General features: G+C 48.4%; 1 protein-coding gene across 2 annotated transcripts in view; it reads right to left on the bottom strand.

The window, feature by feature from the left end:
* Positions 1 to 19396, bottom strand: part of ASAP2 (ArfGAP with SH3 domain, ankyrin repeat and PH domain 2) — a 160061-nt gene that overhangs the window by 88000 nt on the left and 52665 nt on the right. For both annotated transcript variants that reach the window (XM_055400978.2, XM_055400979.2), the window contains exon 3: positions 2775 to 2920. In XM_055400978.2, the coding sequence (XP_055256953.2) occupies positions 2775 to 2920 (146 nt within the window). The remainder of the gene's footprint in view (positions 1 to 2774; positions 2921 to 19396) is intronic.

Genomic DNA, 19396 nt, shown 5'->3' with positions numbered 1-19396 from the left:
CTGCTCTGCCTTTAGTTTTGCAGAAAATCAAAAAACGAAGGGGCTGCTTTTGTCTAACTGTGCAGCTGCTCATGTTAAAGCTGAGGACAAGCTACTTCACGTAGGAGTCCACCATATGGATCAATGCAGGTGGGCTCTTCGACACCTGGCGGCACACATCCAAAAGCTGGCAAAGACTGCGAGCTGCCGGGAGGGAGATGAGCTCTTTAAACCCACAGGGCCTCAGCTACCTAATCTGCAAAGTGGGGACAAGACTGACTCACCTTATGGGATTGCTACAAGGATGAAATAAGCTAAGATGTGCAAAAGCAACTGGTTGTGTTCCTAACAAAACCAGGCATGGCATCATCATCTCCATCTCACAGCTGAGAAAACCCGAGTGGAGATCAGCTGAAAGAAGACCCAGAGCTGGCTGCTTGGCGTGGAGGACAGACCCTAGCCCCTGGCCTCCCTTTCCTGCCTCCACGCCACCTGCTCAGTCACGGCGCTGACTTTTCCCGTTCGCCGTCCTCGTGGGACCCCTTTCACTGCTTTTATTCTGGTTGGATCCTGGTCCCTGACTCACACATCTTCCTCTTTTCTGGCTTCCCTTTTCACGATGCTCAAGCACAACCTCTAGGAGTTTCACAGAAATGACGCTTGGAAGCCTTTCATGTCTGAAACATCTCTTAAGTCTACTTTCATGCTCAGGTGCTGGGTCTCACTCTAGGCTAGACTATGTTCCCCAGGATTTTAGCAGCAAGGTTCCAGACCTTTCAAAGTTTCCAGGGTTACTGCTGAGACGGCCAGTGCCATCGTGATGCTTAATCCTGTGCGTGCTTTCTGAAAGCATTCAAGGTCTTTCGCCATTTCACCGGGGATGCCCTGGGGTGGGCAGGTCCTCTCCCTTCCTGCCCTGGGCCCTTCCATCTAGTTGCAGGAACCGTCTTTCACTCGGCTGCACACATGCTCGGCTTCACTGGGTTGTCCTCCTCTCTCTCCTATTCTCTGACTGTAAAACGCCTGTCAGTGGGACAATGGACCTTGAGGATTAATCCCCGACACAGCCTTTAACTGCTCCCCCACTTTCTGGTCTTGGTTGGTCCTTTTGATCTATTTTTGAGAGACCTGTCTGACTCTATCCCTTCTCGTAGGAGTCCCAATGTCACATTTTCCTACGTTAACCGTCTCCCCCTCTTTAATGACAAGCTGTATCCCACGCTCCCTTCCGACTGCTTTTGAGGAATTAAATGTAGCTTCTTTAAAGTTATCTTCTGTTCTTTGCATTGTCTGTTCCCCCCTCAGATCTTCCTTGTGTTTATTTTGGTCTCTTTCATTCTGGGGGCAGTTCATTCATATTTAAGAGGGAGGCATGTGGCAGCTGGCTGGCAGCTCAGTGAGACAGAAAGGGGCTTACCTCCCGAGGGGCTGGGGGATTAGGGACTTGGGGGATTAGTCCGCAGGCTGGTTTTACACTAGAAGACCCCCCGTGTGTCAGCGTCTAAAGAGAACTTTCCCAGTTTCTCCAGTTTGGGGGGCGTGGTGGGGAAGAAAGGAAAGCTCCCCTGTGACTCAGCGGTGAGGCCTTAACAAGCCAAGTGCCCGTGTCCGGGGAGGGAGTGGGGCTGGAAGAGGGGCGCCAGGCTCCAAATCTGGTCTCCGTGCTGTCAGCCTGTCACCTGACAAACGGGAGACAAACTTGACAACAGCCCCAAAAGACTCCAGATTAACCCCAGTAAAGAACTTTAGCACAGCAACAGCTTTTTACTCTTACCATTTCCAACTGAAACATTTCACGAGTGGAGACACAGAGAGAGACCAAGAGAGCTGTAATGATCTGGGCCTCTCCCCTCCTGGTTATTAACCCCCACGCTGTGGAGGTCCAAGCCGCCACCATCACCACTGCAAGAATGAGGAGCTCGTTTCTCACTTGTTATGAGCTTGCTGACAGGACAAATGAAAAAGACGCTGCTGTTTGCAACCTACACAGAAAGCGTTATTGAGTTCTTGACCTGGTCTGGTTGTCCATGACCTCTGGGAGAAGCTAAGGAGAGAAAAACAGGGAAGAGATGCCGGGACCATCCCCGAGTACATTCCCCTCGTGGAAGAAACTGTCCAAAGGGTCACACACCCGCTCCCTCTCAGGCTGCCCACTTCTTCAGAATTTGGCTCCCGTCACGGGGACAACACAGGGCTGCCGAGCACAAGAAAGAACCCATTCACCCCATTTTACCCAGCAACCTACCACAGGCAGGAACTACTCAGTTTGTACTTCCGTTTGCTTTAAAAAGTGAGTCTTTTCTTAGGTTCTGCATTTGGGAGCATGAATGGCCTTTAAATATTCACAGTAATTTCTGGGTTTTGATTAAAGGTTACCGTGCTGTGTAAGACAAGTCTGAAACATATCTATTAAATACTGGAAGTTTAAATACCTACTCTAATCACCAGAAACAGGCTTACGCGACCCAGTTAAGAAACTACTGAAAATTGATCTCAGAGCCCCTTAAGAAGACAAATGCATTTATCCATTTTGAGCCTCAGCTGAGCACCTGCAAAATGTCAAGTTAAATTTTACAAAAGTCTCACTAGAGGAAAAATTCCAGTTCTAAAATGATTCCAAAGTGACCTAATGTACATAGAAAATATAATTCTTTTAGGTACCGTGGCAGGTAGGAAACGTATTCCGCGTTCATCAGACAAACCTCAACGACCATCTTTGGGGCCACCTTCCTGGCCGGAGCATCGGCTGACACTTTCCGCACCACCTGTTCACCGCACACTCTCATGACACTCACCAGGTTTTTGAACAGCGCTGTCAGCTCCTTTGTGAACACTGAGAACTTGAGGAACGCGCTCCCCAGGTCTGGGTCATCTCTGCACACGCAGTTGCCCCCGAACTTCTCCAGCGCCTGCGTGTACTGCTCCTCGTTCTCCACGTGCGCTGTAACAGTAATGGGAGAGGCACGGTCAGGGCATCAACATGCCAGGCCCACCCTCTGCAGGGTCCCGACGGGTGAGCAAAATTGGACATGTTAAAAGCCTGAAAATCAGAAAAGTCAAGTCGCACCAGGGACAGAAATAACTCTGCTGTCCCAACAACCACCCATTGGACCGGCGTGCGTGCGTGCTCAGTTGTGTCTGATTCTGTGACCCTATGGACTGTAGCGCACCAGGCTCTTCTGTCCATGGTATTTCCCAGGCAAGAATACTCAAGCTCGTTGCCATTTCCTCCTTGAGGTTATCTTCCTGACTCAGGGATCAAATTCGTATCTCCTAATTGGCAGGAGGATTCTTTACCACTTGAGCCACCAGGGAAGCCCCGAGTCGCGCCAGCAACAGGCCCCAAAGAACAAGCAGGATGATCAGGAGGGAGGCAGCTCACACAAGTCCCACGGTCTCCAGTTGATGCAATGAGATCCCAGGGGACCTCCCCCCATGGCCCCACAATCTCTAACTGATGCGATGAAATCCCAAGGCGACGCCCCCTCTACCCCCTCATGGCCCAAATGATTGCAGGAATCGCAGCCCATAGCCCTAGTCTTCTCCTGGAACCCAGCCTCTGGTATGACACTCAGCCAGCCACACACCCTGGCTTCTCCTGCAATACAGACGAGCCAAGCCATGGTCCTCGGAGCACAGGCCGGGGCACATCTCCTCATGACATGCCCTCTGCCCAGGGGCCCTGCTCTCCTCTCCAGGCCTTCCATGCCCCTGCCCATGTCCTCAACACCGTCCTGGCCTTGCACTCAGCATGGTAAGCATGCAACCACCTGGTAAGCGTGGTCCCCAACACAGCAGGTGCTTACAGGGGAGGGACTAAGTCTTACTCATCTTTGTGCTTGAGATGTAAGACCACATATGTGTTGTCTGAATGCAAAAAGCAAACCCTGGTCACCCATCTGAAGGTGTTTTACCACCATTAGGCTCCAAGGCAGTAGTAGCTTAATGCGTGAAAAGCCTGGGTTCTGAGTCACCGACTCTGTGGGTCCCAGGCCCCGTGGGACATCAAAATCATACACAGATTCTTGTCAAATTGCAGAAGCCAGAGTCCCGTCTCAGGGTTAGAAGCAGGGTGGGAAGGGGACAGGGAATTCTAGTCAGCCAGTGTGGCTGGATGTGAGCCCTCACTTCAGAGCCAGCATTTTTAAATGAACCCACCAGTCTGTAATAAAACAGCCTGCTGGCATGGACACCTGAGTTCTGTTCCTCCATGGCTCCAGTCAGAAACGTGACACAACTCTACAGGTGTATCAGGGCAGGTGGGCGGGCATGTCACTCTGCACATGAACCACACTAGGCAAGGTCAGCCACGTCTTCAGACTGCTGCCCCAGAAGGAGGACGGCCCAGGGCTGCCAGAAAGCCCCGTGCTGCAGCTCCTTCACCAAAGAACGGATCCTGAAAAACCACCTGTGACCCCCCCCCCGCAAAGTCCTCCTCAGGGAAACGGGACCACCATCAGCAAGCAGCACTGGGACCCACAGGGGACACGTGCTCATGGAAGGAGGCCCTGGGCCTGAGCTAGACCCCAGGATCCACTGATGGTGCGCCCACCCACCCTGCCAGCAGGCACTGTGCCCTCGGGTTTCATCGGGGGCATGTGGGTGCCTTACGGAATTCTCCTGAGTATCTAACAAAGACAAGAGAACACGAATTCCACCACTTCGGTCCTTTTCCTTCTTTCTGACTATCTTCTATGCTAGAAAAGAGCCTGAGAGTTCTGGATGCATTCTACGTATTTTTGGGCTTCCCTGGTGGCTCAGAGGGTAAAGCATCTGCCTGCAATGTGGGAGACCCGGGTTCAATCCCTGGGTCAGGAAGATCCCCTGGAGAAGGAAATGCAACCCACTTCAGTACTCCTGCCTGGAAAACCCCATGGATGGAGGAGCCTGGTGGGCTACAGTCCATGGGGTCGCAAAGAGTAGGACACGACTGAGCGAGTTTCACTTTCTTTTCTTTCTGAGACTATATTCAGCAACACACACACACCCCACATCACCCCCACCCCCTACCCCGTGCTGAACAGGCGGTAGAGCTGGAAGAGCCCTTAGCAGGTCCAGACCTTGGAGTCTGTGCCTCCCAGTAAACACAGGCAACCTGGGAACGCATGCATTTACTCTCACGGGGCTACAGTCAGGGCCACGCGAAGGACAAAGCCCCGCTGTGAGACACAAGGAGAAGGTAAGAAGCAAAGGATGAGGGGAGAATCCCGCTCACCCACACCCAGTACACGCCCCCAGCCGTGACACCGGCCAAGAGCAGCACAGATGTCATCTACACTGAGCACAAAACGTCCACGGTTCTCCAGACCTCACAACAACTGACACGTGACATGCACGACTCCTCACAATGCTGAAAGGAAACCGGGACTCAACGTCAAGGAAGCTGTCCATGGAAGCAGGGCAGAAAGTGGCTGAGTTGGGGTGCAAACCCGAGCCCACCTGACCCCAAAGCCCATTCGAGGTCTCCCCTCCGTGCGGTCCATTCTAAAAATAGCTTACCTTGGCAAAGCCAAAGGCACGCAAGTTTTAGATTTTTTAAATTCCATTTCAGAGGCAGATCGGTTACTCCTTCTTTGCTCTACAATTCTAGAACACGTGGCCAACAGTGAAGAGCAGGTCCTTTCAAACCACACACCGTTCTGTAACTATTTCAAAACCAGTGGTCAAGACGTGGGCAATTCCATGTGGTTCTGCAAGGGTGTGGCGGCCACCAGCAGATGTCTGGGGCTGATTCACCATCGCCACCCTCCCGCCCCTGCCCCCATTGAGAGACAGGAACTTGGAGGCTACAGTCACCTCGGGAGCCACGTGCTGCCTTCACAACACTTCTGAACCCTCACAGCTGCTCTGGGTGAAGGGGGAGAGGGGGTGTCAGTTTTCAGTCAAGGCTGTTAAGTGGCCCACAAGCCTTTCGTTCAATTAAACCTAATGACACTACATGGTACCAGCTGCAGCATCCCTTGTTATCTGCTGAGTGAAGTAGGGTTCAGAGGGCCTATATGATCTGCCCGAGATCACACAAGGAGGTGGCTCAGGGGTCAAGTCCATCCTCTATTCATGCAGGCTGCCCCAGCCTGGGACAACCTTGGGAGAAAGGATGCTGCCTTCTCTCCAGGGGTAGTCGACCAACCTGGCACAGAGGACACACAGCCAGCGAGGCCAGGAAGGACAGATGCACTTCCTTTCATTCCTCCTTCTGGGCCTTTTAACTAACCACCTGGTATAGGTCACTTTTTTTTAATAAAAATTCTTTCCCTTTTAAACCTTCAAAATAATGTGCTGATCCCAGCAACCCCAATGGTGATTAATGAGTGTTTTGGACCATCACTGTCACCATCACCTCATGTATTTATATTTAAAGCATTCTGATCCACTGCAATCACTATCTTCTGATGCGTAAAACTGTCCCAGCTTAGGTCAAGGGAAACCTCTTCACACTGATATAGTTGGGGTTTTTGAGACCAATTTCTCTTCTTGCAAACACACTTGAAAAACTTCTTGAAAAATGACCACAGCCCGTGCATTTCTGGGTCTCCCTGAAACAGCTGGGCCTGGTGCCCACCATCAGGACAGTAAATTCTTCACACATAATGTATTGTCTGTCTGACCTACTGGTCCACATCACCCAAAGTTTGAGATGTTCCTACTAGAGAAAGTCGTTGAGCTGCTTTACTTTTCTTTTGCCAAAACTAAATTTAAAATAGGAACTTAAAATAAATGGCTTGGGAATCAAGTTTCTGGAAAAAGCCCAACCTGGGTCTCTCATCTCCTGTTGAGAGCACTGTGAAGGCTGTCCCTCTCAGAAGAGCTCACGCCCCCGCCTCCTCCTTGCTCAGCTGCATCTCCAGCTCTGGTTCTCATTCACCATCCAGGGCCAAGAAACTCCGAAGAGGGAGGGGCTTGGGAGGATGAGAATGTGAATCCCTGAGACGACAGCAGGTGAGATCCCAGTTCTCCCCCGGGGGGCAGCCCTCCCACTTCCCGCATCTCACTGCACCAAGGTCAGACCCTCAACCAATCCGTCAAAGGGGGTGCAATCAGAGACTCTTGCAGGAAGAGCTGCCATGAGGCCAGCAAACAGGCGCACTCGGTATGTTTAGGGGTAAAGGCTGGGTCTTGCTGTGTGCCTTTTCAGTTCAGTTCAGTTCAGTCGTTCAGTCGTGTCCGACTCTTTGCGACCCCATGAATCACAACACACCAGGCCTCCCTGTCCCTCACCAACTCCCAGAGTTCACTCAAACTCATGTCCATCGAGTTGGTGATGCCATCCAGCCATCTCATTCTCTGTCGTCCCCTTCTCCTCCCGCCCCCAGTCCTTCCAAGCATCAGAGTCTTTTCCTGTGAGTCAACTCGTCGCATGAGGTGGCCAAAGTATTGGAGTTTCAGCTTTAGCATCAGTCCTTCCAATGAACACCCAGGATTGATCTCCTCTAGAATGGACTGGTTGGATCTCCTGGCAGTCCAAGGGACTCTCAAGAGTCTTCTCCAGCACCACAGTTCAAAAGCATCAATTCTTCGGCAATCAGCTTTCTTCACAGTCCAACTCTCACATCCATACATGACCACTGCCTTGACTAGATGGACCTTTGTAGGCAAAGTGTGCCTTTTAGTTTACTTGATTATGTCAGTTTAAAGACTGATACCGAGGAGAAGGCCCAGTGCATGCCATTCAAGCAAAATGTTGGATCCAAAAGGAAAAAACGCAGCCTTTTTACTCCCATTGGATGGACCACAGCATGTCAGGGAAGCCAACCGCCTGCCCAGTGCTACCAAAGGACAAGAAGGGTCCCACAGCCAATTCACCTCCACCACATTCACATCTCTGGGAGTGTCTGCCCCTCGCTGGGCTGTGACGGTGTGACACAGAGACGCGTGTGACTGTGTCCAGGGACAGGTGCATCAAGCCATGTGTGATGGCCTGTGACATCCTGGGGCTGGCGGTTCAGAGACGCCAAGAAGGGGTCGTTTGAGCTGGGGCTCCAGGTCAGGTAGGAATTTCAAGAGAGATGAGCAGTAACAGGAAGGTACTGACCCCAGGAGAATGGCCGAGAGGTCCCGTGTGTGCAGAGGCTGTGACGGCTGTCCCAGTCTGCAAGTGCCCGCCAGCACCCAGCAAGGCCATCTCAGGGCAGCACTGGCCTCACTGTCCCACCCACCCAGGGCCACTCCTGGGGTCTTGACAGTCTGGAGGATCCTGAAAAGAAACCCAGGACAGAGACCCCCTCTGCACAGACAAGGACACCAAAGCTCAGAGATGGCGCTGACTTGCTCAGCTTCACACAGGCTAGTTTGATGCAGCCAGAGAATTAGAACGCAGCTTTCCCAGGGCCCAGTCCCCCGTTTCTGCAACTGCTCATCACACAGTCACTCTTCCCGGCTCTAGGCTAACACGGGAACATGCTACAATCCTCCAGGCCAAGCACACGCACCAGTGACCCAAAGTTCCAAGAGCCCTGACCAGAGAGAAATGGGGGTGTGGGTGGGAATAGGGGAAGGCAGCCTGATGGTGCTCCCCTTGACTGGGACCCTCCAGCCCACCGGCCACTCATGGGCCAGGCAGAAGCGAATCCAAGCAGATACTGCACACACCCAGCATCCACGCAGACAGCTCTGCCAAGGGTGCATTTTAGGAGAGAAATACATTCTCTACAGTCGCAGCTTTATAAAAACCCTACCAAGAGGATGATTAACATTCAAATGTGAGCCACAACCGTATCATCAGGAGAACCTGCACAACTCAATGGCAAAGAGGCCGGGCCACTTCCCTTCAGGCCGCGGGCCCTGCATGTCACCTGGTTTCAGATCTGACTCTCGACAAACAGCACATGGGAAAGCAATTTCTCGGAGTCAAAGATAATCCCCTCTGCTTAACAGAATCTCAACCCTGTGAACACCCCATGGGAGAAAGCCATTTTTAGAACTTTTATTTCTGGAGTCATCCCAGATAACAATCTTTCCATTCACAATTTGATAATCGGCATGAAAAGTTTTTCAAATGTTGCTGTCTGTCATTCCCTCTCATTTCTAGAAATTTATCCTAAAGAAATAATCCAGTGCTTAGAGATGTATGTGGGGAACCACTGATAAGCTGAAACTGCATGAAGCTCGAATGATACGGAAATGGTTAAGAGTATCTCTTATAAAATGGAATATTATGTAAGCTTTCAACATCATGATGTAGGAATATGGTCGGGATAGAATGCCAAGTTAAAAAAAGGCAGGACACAGAACTATATATTTCATCTCAATTTTTTAAAAATGTAAAACGTAGGCAAAAGGCTGAAAGGAAAGAACATCAAAATGCTAAGGTGGTGTTAAAAGAGCAGGTGCTCGGTACCTGGCAGCTGGTGCAAGCCAGATGCTTTCCTGTGCATCACTGTGTCCTCCTCAAGGGGGCATTTCTTGGAGGAGGGGACAGACTGTGGGGGCCAGGTGACAATTCTGACTGGCCAGGATCACAGCCTGGGAACCTCAGACTAAGAGTACAGCCCAGCCCCTCCCATCTCAGAGAGACGGGCATGAACTGAACCCTGACTTTGATCCACTGCTTTTCTGGATTTTTTTTTTAATGCTCTAAACTAAGCTCATATTATCTTTATCATCAGATAACAATGCAAGGAATTAATAAAAGAGAGAAATCTGAAATGCCAGCTACAACGGCTGACTGACCCTGGCTCTCTGTGCCTCTGAGATGACCAGAATCCGTCTTTCTGTACCAGCTTCTCCTGGACCAGCTGAGATGACAGACACGGCCTCTGCAAGCTGGCCTTAGTACCTGCATCATCTCTGATGAGACACAAGCACCTGCCACCAGGGGGTTTGGTGAGAACTCCTGTCCTCTCCTACAAGCCCTCTGGGTCCTGCTCAAGCCAGGGACACAGGCATCTGGAAAGACGGCCTCGCCCCTGGGTCTCACCACTTCCCCTGTTCTCTCCAACACACCAGGCCCCTCCTATTTTCAAAACTTCACACGGAACTCATTTCCATCAAGACTTCCCTGGGGTGTCCCCTCTGACGTTATGGAGACCTTTGGATGTCACCGTTGCGGGTGTCTGGCACAGGAAGCCAATAATCAGTTCAGAAGGTCACAGTGTGAGCTATTAAAATGTATCAACTGTTGTCTGTGATCACCTGATATTCTTTGATCCTGCCCTATACTAATGACAACAAAATGACACTTGGGGGGACTTCCCTGGTGGTCCAGTGGAAGCATCGGTTCGACTCCTGGATGGGGAACTACGATCTCGTATGATAAGTGGTGCAGTTAAATAAACAGTTAAATAAAAAAAAAAAAAATGACACTTGGAGTCTATGCAACTAACTGAACACAACCCCAGTCACCTCCGTATAAAATTTGTGCAGCAGCACACCCGGGGTGGGGGAGGTGGGGAGGGGGCGAGAAATCGAGACCTATCTCCCGGCTGCTGTTTTTCAGTTGCTCTCTGCATGTCCGACTCTGCGACCCTGTGGACTGCAGCACGCCAGGCTTCCCTGTCCTTCACCATCTCCCGGAGCTTGTTCAAACTCATGTCCGTTGAGTCAGTGATGCCATTCAACCATCTCATCCTCTGTCGTCCCCTTCTCCTCCGGCCTTCAATCTTTCCCAACCTCAGGGTCTTTTCTAATGAGTTGGCTCTTCACATCAGGTGGCCAAAGTATTGGAGCTTCGGCTTCAGTTCTTTCCAATGAATATTAAGGGTTGATTTCCTTTAGGATTGACGGGTTTGATCTCCTTGCAGTCCAAGGGACTGGATAACGTACAATAAAAATCAGTAGAACGCTGTAGATTATCTCTTCAGGAAAAGGTATCCTGATATAATTTTTCATACAAATTTTGGGATGAACAGACCCTTTAGGCCTGTCTATAGACTCAACACACCAGGTAAAAAAGCCCTAGCCTAGATCAGCATAAATTCCCTACCCCCAAAATATGACCATGTTAATAATATTTAATTATGTGTGATCATACCTGATTACGTACAAACCACACATGATTCATGTTAATACTTGGGATATTAAGTCACATATCTTAGCTTTCCTTCAGATGCACTATCCTTCCATGATTAATATGTTGATCACAGTTGCTGGGATTCCACAAATTAGCCATCTAAATTCCAGTCACTGTTCTTAACCAGCAGAGAAGAGACAACTAGGAGCTCAGAGCCTTGCCCCTGGAAGACACCTCAAGGTCTTCGAGTCCACGACTCTAGTTTCCCCTTAAACTGCCCTAGAGACACTGGGCTACCCGCCAGTCCTCTCCCTGTTGGAGCTCTTTCAACGACCAGCTCACCCCGGGCTGACCTCCCCAGCTAACTTCTCTCTCAGACCTGAGTCAAAACCTGCTATCTTGAAACTACCCAAGAGAGAGGGGCAGAGAATCCTCTCACTTCCTCATTCCAAGCAAGCCGTCAGATGCACCCTCTGCTCCCCCCATGCCCCTGCAAGTGAAGACGTCCCAGGTCCTTCCCACGTCCCCCCACTACCACCATGGGGTTCCGGCTCTCATGTGGGTCTCTTCTTAGAGAGTTGCTCTAACAACTCAACAGTGGGGCCACTACCTACACACTTCCCGAAGGTCACTTATACTCACCTCTGGCATGCCGGTCACGTGCAGGCTCACAGTGAATGTGTGACCAACCAGACCACCAGAAAGTTTTTCATCAGAGCCGCTCCGGCTCAGCCAGATGAGGTCGAGGATGCCCCCACGGCATCACTGACCAGTGTTCCCCCCCGGCACCCCATCACCCCATCTCCCCTGTGCCCCAGGCGGTGTCTCCAGGTTGCCATGGTCACAGGAGAGCCTGGGAAGCAGAGCTGGTTTTGAATCTCAGCTCCTCTAACTGCCAGCTGGACAGCCCCAGGTCAGTCACTCCTCTACGGCTCAGGGACCTCATCTACAATAGAGTTACTGACGGAACCTAACTCACAGTGTGAGGATTCAGTGTATTTATTCAGAAGAGGGTTTGGCCTATAAACGACACTTTATATGAGTGTCAGATGATTATTATTATTGTTTCCATTCTTAAATTCATAAAAGTGCTTCAACAGATGCACTTTCTTCGCTTTATCATCAGGCGTTAAAATCTATTCTTCTCTTAATCACAGATAATGGTATACACATGTGCTGCAGCCTCAGTTTTATTGTCTGAAAGTTTCACCATAAGTATTTTTCTTCATGTTGCTATATAACCATTATTCCATCAAGGAGCTATATTCTGACTTAGTTACAGGAGGCTTTCAGTTTTTCACGTTGATAGGTAATGCAAGTAGCATTTTTGTGCCCTTCTCAAAAAATGACCTTATTTTTCTTGATGTAGTTGTTGTTCAGTCACGAAGTTGTGTCTGACTCTCTGCGACCCCATGGACTGCAGCACACCAGGCTTCCCTGTCTTTCACTATCTCCTGGAGTTTGCTCAAACTCATGTCCACTGACTCACTGATGCTATCTAATCATCTCATCCTCTGCTGCCCTTCTCTCCTTTTGCCTTCAGTCTTTCCCTGTATCAGGGTCTTTTCCAATGAGTCAGTGCTTCCCTTTTTTCTTGATATGCATGGCCAAATTTCTTTCTAAAAACTCCATGCTCCAGTTCTCAATGTCACAACAAAGTAACAAAATACCAGTTTCACCTTATTCTTGACAAACACTGAGGATTATAACTTATTTTCTCATGTAACAGGTGGAAAATCATGCCAGATATAGTACTTGCTTAATGCACATTACATTTCACTTCCTAAATAATTACATATATTTTTGAATTGTTCTATCCTAATTATGATATGGTAATAAAAATAATTCTCTGTGTTAACAGCCATTCTTTTTAGCATTGCAAATAACAGGGAGAAACAAAGTTGAACTCTCATTTTCTTTTGTAGGTAGTATATGATAAGGGTCTGAAGAAAAATTAGCGTTTCTTTCTTTGTATTTTTCATTTCAAGGATGTGCCAATTTCTCTAGGATGTTCAGACTAAGGGTAAAGAAGGAATATCTCACTCTCAGTAAAAATAGCTCCATCAAGCTTTTAAGCTAAAGTGATTCTAGAGAAGTGAAAATGAAAATCTTCTGTTGCTTTCTTTTCGAAAAAAATGAATTTTCCACCCACTGATATGTCAAACAGCTGAAAAATGTTGGCGTCAACTTCCCAGGGGGCGAAAAAAGCACCTAAGTTCTGAGAAAGAGATTGCGAAAAGTCTAGACTAAGAAAGGATTAGAATAAATATGAACTGCTTTTTTTTTAAGAGGTCAGATAGCAGTTTATTGTAGGTGGGAAAGTTACTGAGGAAACAGTTCAACAAATCATCATAGTAACTGCCTTTGTAAACCTGTTCACAAGACAATCTAGAAAATACATCTAGCTGTGTTGTTATCCTTTGGGAAACTGGGAACAAACATAATATACTTGCTTTTGTGCGAGAAAATTATTGTTTTGCATATATGGGGACATGGTCCAATGTTTAAAGTTGGGGTGGGGTGTATTCTCAAGACCAGCAGCTTCAGCATCACCTGGGAACTCATTCATGTGGAAAATACTCAGGCCCCATCCTGGACCAACTGAGCCAGAAGCTCCTGAAGGCAGAGACCAGCAGGCTGGACTTTAACAAGACCTGCAAGAGGTTCTGGGGCACTCTCACATGTCAGAACAACTGCTCTGAGACAAGGGTCAGCAAACTTTTCCTAAAAGGCAGAGAGAAATATTAAAAGCTTTTGCAGGCCAAGAGGCAATCCTGAGGTTTCTGGGTAGATATGCACTCAGGTGCTAAAAACCATTCTTTGCTCACAGGCTGTAAATAGCACAGCTGGTTGCTCCGAGACATCTCAACTGCTTCCCCTAGAAGCATACACAAATCTATATAAATCCTGTTTACAGCTAAAACTGCAAGCTTAAATTCTACTCAGTGCTCTGCAGTGACCTAAATGGGAAGGAAATCCAAAAAAGAGGGGATTTAAGCATACATATCACCCAGGTCTCCCATGTGGTGGGCATATTACCACCTGAGCCACCTGGGAAACCCTTATTAATTAAACCTATGTTCATTTCAAGGATGTTGATATAAATTTTCCAGTCACTCTGTTGTACAGCAGAAACTGATATGGGATGTAAAGCAACTATACTCCAATTTTAAAAAAGGATTTTAGAAAAGTAGGATTATAAATTTATCTTTCCTGCACTAAGACAGTGTAAGAACCTATAGGAAAAACATAACAATATACAAATGAGTGTTACCAGCACGTGCTGTGTATCTGCCAGCCTCCGTGCCGACCACTGCAAGGAACACACAAGAAGTACATTCGTACCTGCCTCACTGTGTGTGTCCAGAACCACGTCTCTCACTGTTCCTTGTTATCTCAGCTCGCTGTCACTGACAGGCCTATGAAATATTAACATTCTCACTTTACAAGTGTGGCAACTGAGGCTCAGAATAGCAAACCACACTCCCAGTGACTTTCTGAGCGGCACCACCCACTTGGCCTTCAGGATTCTGATACCCATTAAACCACAATGCCTCTCAGAATGGGTCACGGACCTCAGGGCTTGTCATCTAATCGGAGGGCAAAGATCAAGAGACATAAAACTCTTAGGGAACAATAAAGAACAAGATTTAAAGAGTGAACAGAGTCTGCATATTAGAGTCTCTTTCAGTTTTGACCTCAAAACTCACAATTCAGAGGGGAAGTGTGGTCAGCAGAACGCTGTCTCCTCCCCAACAAAGACACCCACCTCCTAATCCCTGGAGGTGGGGCAGTAGGGTATGCTGCCATTTGAGGTTGCAGATGGAATTCGAGTTGTTAATCAGCTCAGCTGAGTGGGGAGGCTTATCTGGGATCATCCCAGTGGGCTCCCCCAACGTAATCACGGGATGAGGGAAGAGGGAGTGTTGCTGGGGACTGAGCCGTGAGCCTCTTCCCCACCCCCAAAGCCAGAACCTCCAGTTTGATGATACTCAGGGGCTGGTCCTTTGGGAAGTGATTAGGTTTAGATGTGGCCAGGGGGCAGGACCTCAAGACGGGATTAGTGTCCTTATACTAATAAAAAGAGACACCAGAGAGCCCACCAGCTCTACCATGCCTACCCTCTCCATCTCTCTCTGCACCACGTGCGGAGATGACCATCTGCAAACCAGGAAAGGAGCCTTCATGAGAACATGAGCACACTGGTGCCCTGACCTTGGCCTTCCAGGCTCCAGAATTGTGAGACTAATGTCTGAGGTTTAAGCCCCCCAGCCGGTGGCACTGTTATGGCAGCCCCGGGCAGAGGAAGACAGTGATGGAGCATGAGAAAGCCTACACCAGCCGTGGCTGGCTCTGAAGATGGAAGGAGGCCATGAGCGGAGGAACACAGGGGCCTCTAGAAGCCGGAAAGGGTAGGGAAACCTCCCTGCCTCCAGGAAGGAAGCCAGCTCACATCGTGATTTCAGCCTGGTGAGATCAGCTTGGACTCCTGGTCTCCAGAGCTGGAAGATAAATCAATGTCATTTGAAGGCACCCTGTGGTAATTACAGCAGCCACAGGACACTAATACAAGACAGTGAAAGGAGGCCAGTACCATATCAGGTCCTGGCTGGATGGGGAAGACTGGGCAGGCCTGGGACAGGAGAGCGTGCGGACAGACCAGGAACAGGGCCACTCGGGACACAGACATGGAGGTGACACGCTCCTGCAGCAGGAGGCACCGGCCAGCCTGAGAGAGCCCTCAGGTCGGATGGCGCCAACCCACCACCAACCATGAAACTTGGCAGAGAAGTCCCTCTGGCACATAAATTAAGGAACATGAGAGAGGAAAAAGTATATGGCAGTGTGAGGCATAAATACTAAATTATCTTCACTGTTCTTCTAATAGTGCATAAAATGAGCATTCTTCCTGCCTAAGGAAATCAACTCTGAATATTCATTGGAAGGATAGATGCTAAAGTTCCAATACTTTGGCCACCTGATGCAGAGAGCCGACTCGCTGGAAAAGACCCTGATGCTGGGAAAGATTGAGGGCAGGAGGAGAAGGGGATGACAGAGGATGAGATGGTTGGATGAGATCATCGACTCAGTGGACATGAGTTTGAGCAGACTCTGGGAGACAGTGAAGGACAGGGAAGCCTGATGTGTTGCAGCTCATGGGGTCACAAAGAGTTGGACAGGGCTTAGTGACTGAACAACAAGGATGATTAAACCACTATGGTAACTCCTCCTGGAACTGTCTTCAGAGCCAGAAGGATGGTAGTCACAACGCTCCTAACCGAATCGTCGCCAGCAGCTCAAACCCTTACTGAATCTGCCTGGCTTACTTCTGACATCTAGTTCTAAAACGGTTTAATCTATCCTTAAATCCCCCCACTAAATATAATCAAGAAAATGTGCTAAAGAAGAGATCCAAAATGTTGTGAACTATGTCAGCAGCTCACATGAGAAGGTACAGGGTTTCCTCGGGTGACTGTTTTGAAGGAGACAACACTTGCTCTGAAATAAAGATTCCAGGATCAGTACTCTGGCTTAAAAAAAAAAAAAAAATTCAGACTCACAGCCTTATAATAACTCAAACTTGGCATGATGTAATGATGGGTAAAAGGCGACAAAAATAGAGGCCCCCCTGCAAGGTCAGGCTGACGGTCAGCCCACTCTGTGCGGTGCTTCAGGAAGAACAAGCTGGTGCCCAGAATGCCATGTCAAAATTCCAGGCAAACGCCTCAACCTCCTGAGGCCTCAGTTTCCCCTCCGACCAAGTGGCAAAATGCCATTTCAAGCAGATGGAAGAGCGTGTGCTGGGGAAAGAGGACACAAAGTGTGGCACCTGGGGGCACACAGCGAGCCACGTGCACACAAAGAAGGGCGCAGAGAGGCGGGAGGGGCTCTGCACAGGAATCCAGGGTCCAGGGGACGCCAGGAGCCGGGATCACGTCTGGTCTCCTGCCGTGTTGACTGGGCTGAGGCTCGAGCTGCGGGCAGGCTCAGGGAGGCAGCGGCAGTTTCATAGGCAAATGAATTTGGAAAAGGTTAAGACCAGTTCCCCCTCACAATCCACTCTAGCATGTTACTCTTTTTGGCTAGTTTCGCAGGAAGAGAAACCTGTCACCCGTGCTTTGGTCCAATTTCCCTAAAATTTTTGGAGCCCACAGAAACACGTCCTTCCTCATTTCTCTCAAGCTCTGGAACTTCACGAACATCAATGCGGACAAACAAGAAATACTGCAGAGTTATGAACACAGAAGCGACATCACTGAGTCGTGTTTTAGAAAATGACTCTGGGGGGGGCAGGTCATGAGGTTTAAGGCATGTGTTCCGCAGTACAGGTCAGAAAGGTGGATCAGCCACCAGTGGTGTTCAATTCATACAGGCAGCTTCTGGACGCCAAAGTGCACACACCTTCCCCTCCTAATGCTTGTTTGCTCAAAAGCTGCTCTGCCGGGCCCCAGGCCAGCCTCGGGAGCCACGGTGAGTCCTTCCTCGAGGCAGTCAGCGACCATGCAGACGTGTGCACGTGACTTCATGTTATTTCTGATCAGAACAACTTCTCAATGCAGGACTTCAAGGTCATTTTTGAACCTGATCAGACTATGAAATATCTCTTTTACACAAGCTTTTTAACTCAAATGTTTATAAGTGAACACAATTAAAAAAAATATCTTAAGACATTTTTTGCAATCTGCTGTCTGTCAAAAAATTGACGTCCATCTCTTAGTGGTTTCTCAACGTCTGGAAGACAGCCTGTCAGGGTCAACAGTTGCAGTCTCGCAGCAGAGGGGCCACTGATCACAGCCCTGCCGGCAGGAGGCTGAGCTCCAGAAGCATCCAGAGAATGCCCGCAACCTTTGCCCTCAGAGTCCTCTTTGTAAAATGAGGACCATGTATTCCAAAGATGAGTATAAAGGTATAACACCAAGGTACACAGAAATGTTCAAAAACATAAGACTATCATTATTCTGTCCACCCCCCACTTTAACCAGGAAAAATACTTTTTTTCGGGGGTGACCACCTTTTTGGATATTGAAAATCCCTTGTTTCAGCAAATGTCAGGGCTCTAGTGAGTGCAGGAAGCTTTATACTCTTGTCTTTGATGTTTACTTTTAAATAGAAAAAAAAAAATTAATAAAAATTTCCCGACATGTTTACTTCCAGTTACGTGTTAGTCACTGAAAACTCCACTTCCTTCTTTCATAAAATCAGTGGTTGTCAGGCAATCAGTTAACATCTAAGTGTTGGCAAGCTAAGCATGGTGGTGGTTTTGCTTTTCTTTTGTTGCTTGTTTTTAAAAAGCTGTCGAGGATAAACAACAAGGTCCCACGGTATAGCACAGGGAAAACGACATTCAATATCCTGTGATAAACCACAATGGAAAAAAACATGGAAAAAGATGTGTACATATGTATACTTGAATCACTTTGCTGCATAGAGTTTCACACAACACTGTTAATCAACTATACTTCAATAAAATAAATTTAAAAAGAGAGCTGTAGAGGATTGTGAGAATCTAGACGGGGGGTTTCTCAAGCTTGCATTATTGACATTTGCGACCAGATAATTCTTTGCTGGGGGCTGTCCTGTGTCACAAGACCTTCAGCAGCATCCCTGGCCTCTAACAGCAGGTACCAATAGCGAGTGTGCATGCACGAAACACACACACACACACATTCTTCAGTTTTCAGTGTGTGTGTGTTGTGTTGATGGTGGCAAATCACTCCGGCTGAGAACCACTGATTCGCATCCAAACCTAAATGCACTATTTCAGAGACGAGGAAGCCAGGGCTTCCTAAGTGCTTGCTCCGGGGCACAGCAGCCCCGTGCCACAAACTCCGGGCCCAAAAAGCTTCCCAGTTTAGTGGGGGCCGGCTCAGTGGCGAACCTAACTCGCAGCTCGTCTTGGCTTTCCTAAACTTACTTCACATTCATTCGGCACTTGTCGAAAACAATTAACACCTCTAATCATCTCAACGTCAATATAATTACAACATACAAAGTATGCAAAATAAAGGGAGGAGAAATATCTATAAAGTCAAAACTCTGCAGCATTCATTTTTAGCCTATTTTCCTCAACAAATATTTTCTCCTGTGGATAAGCTTTTCTCCCCATCTTGGTAAATTTTTAATTTTCTCTTTATCCTTGATGTCACGACAGGAGGACAAGTCTTGAGATATGCACACATATCCACCCATACATATATGTCCATGTGGATATTAGTACACACACATTTATATAAAACTTGTTTCCCTGAGAATTTAGTGGACTCTAAATCTGAGATCTGAAATCTTTCTTCAGTTCCAGGGACTTTTTTTCAGCTGTCAATTAAAAAACATTCCCCCCCTTTCTACTCTCTTTTCCCTCTTCTGGAGCTCCTTTTAGGTGGATGCTAATATCGACTCTTTTGAATCTATTCTCACTGGCTTTTCTGTTCAGCTCCTTCTGTTCACATAACATGCTCCTGGGGCCCCATT

Source organism: Moschus berezovskii, chromosome 11 (genome assembly GCF_049115385.1).
Source record: "Moschus berezovskii isolate FMDL1 chromosome 11, NW_MosBer_1.0, whole genome shotgun sequence".
In the NCBI taxonomy this organism is placed as follows: domain Eukaryota; kingdom Metazoa; phylum Chordata; class Mammalia; order Artiodactyla; family Moschidae; genus Moschus; species Moschus berezovskii.
Note: the sequence above shows the minus strand (reverse complement) of the source record. Positions and strands in the feature narration are given on the sequence as shown.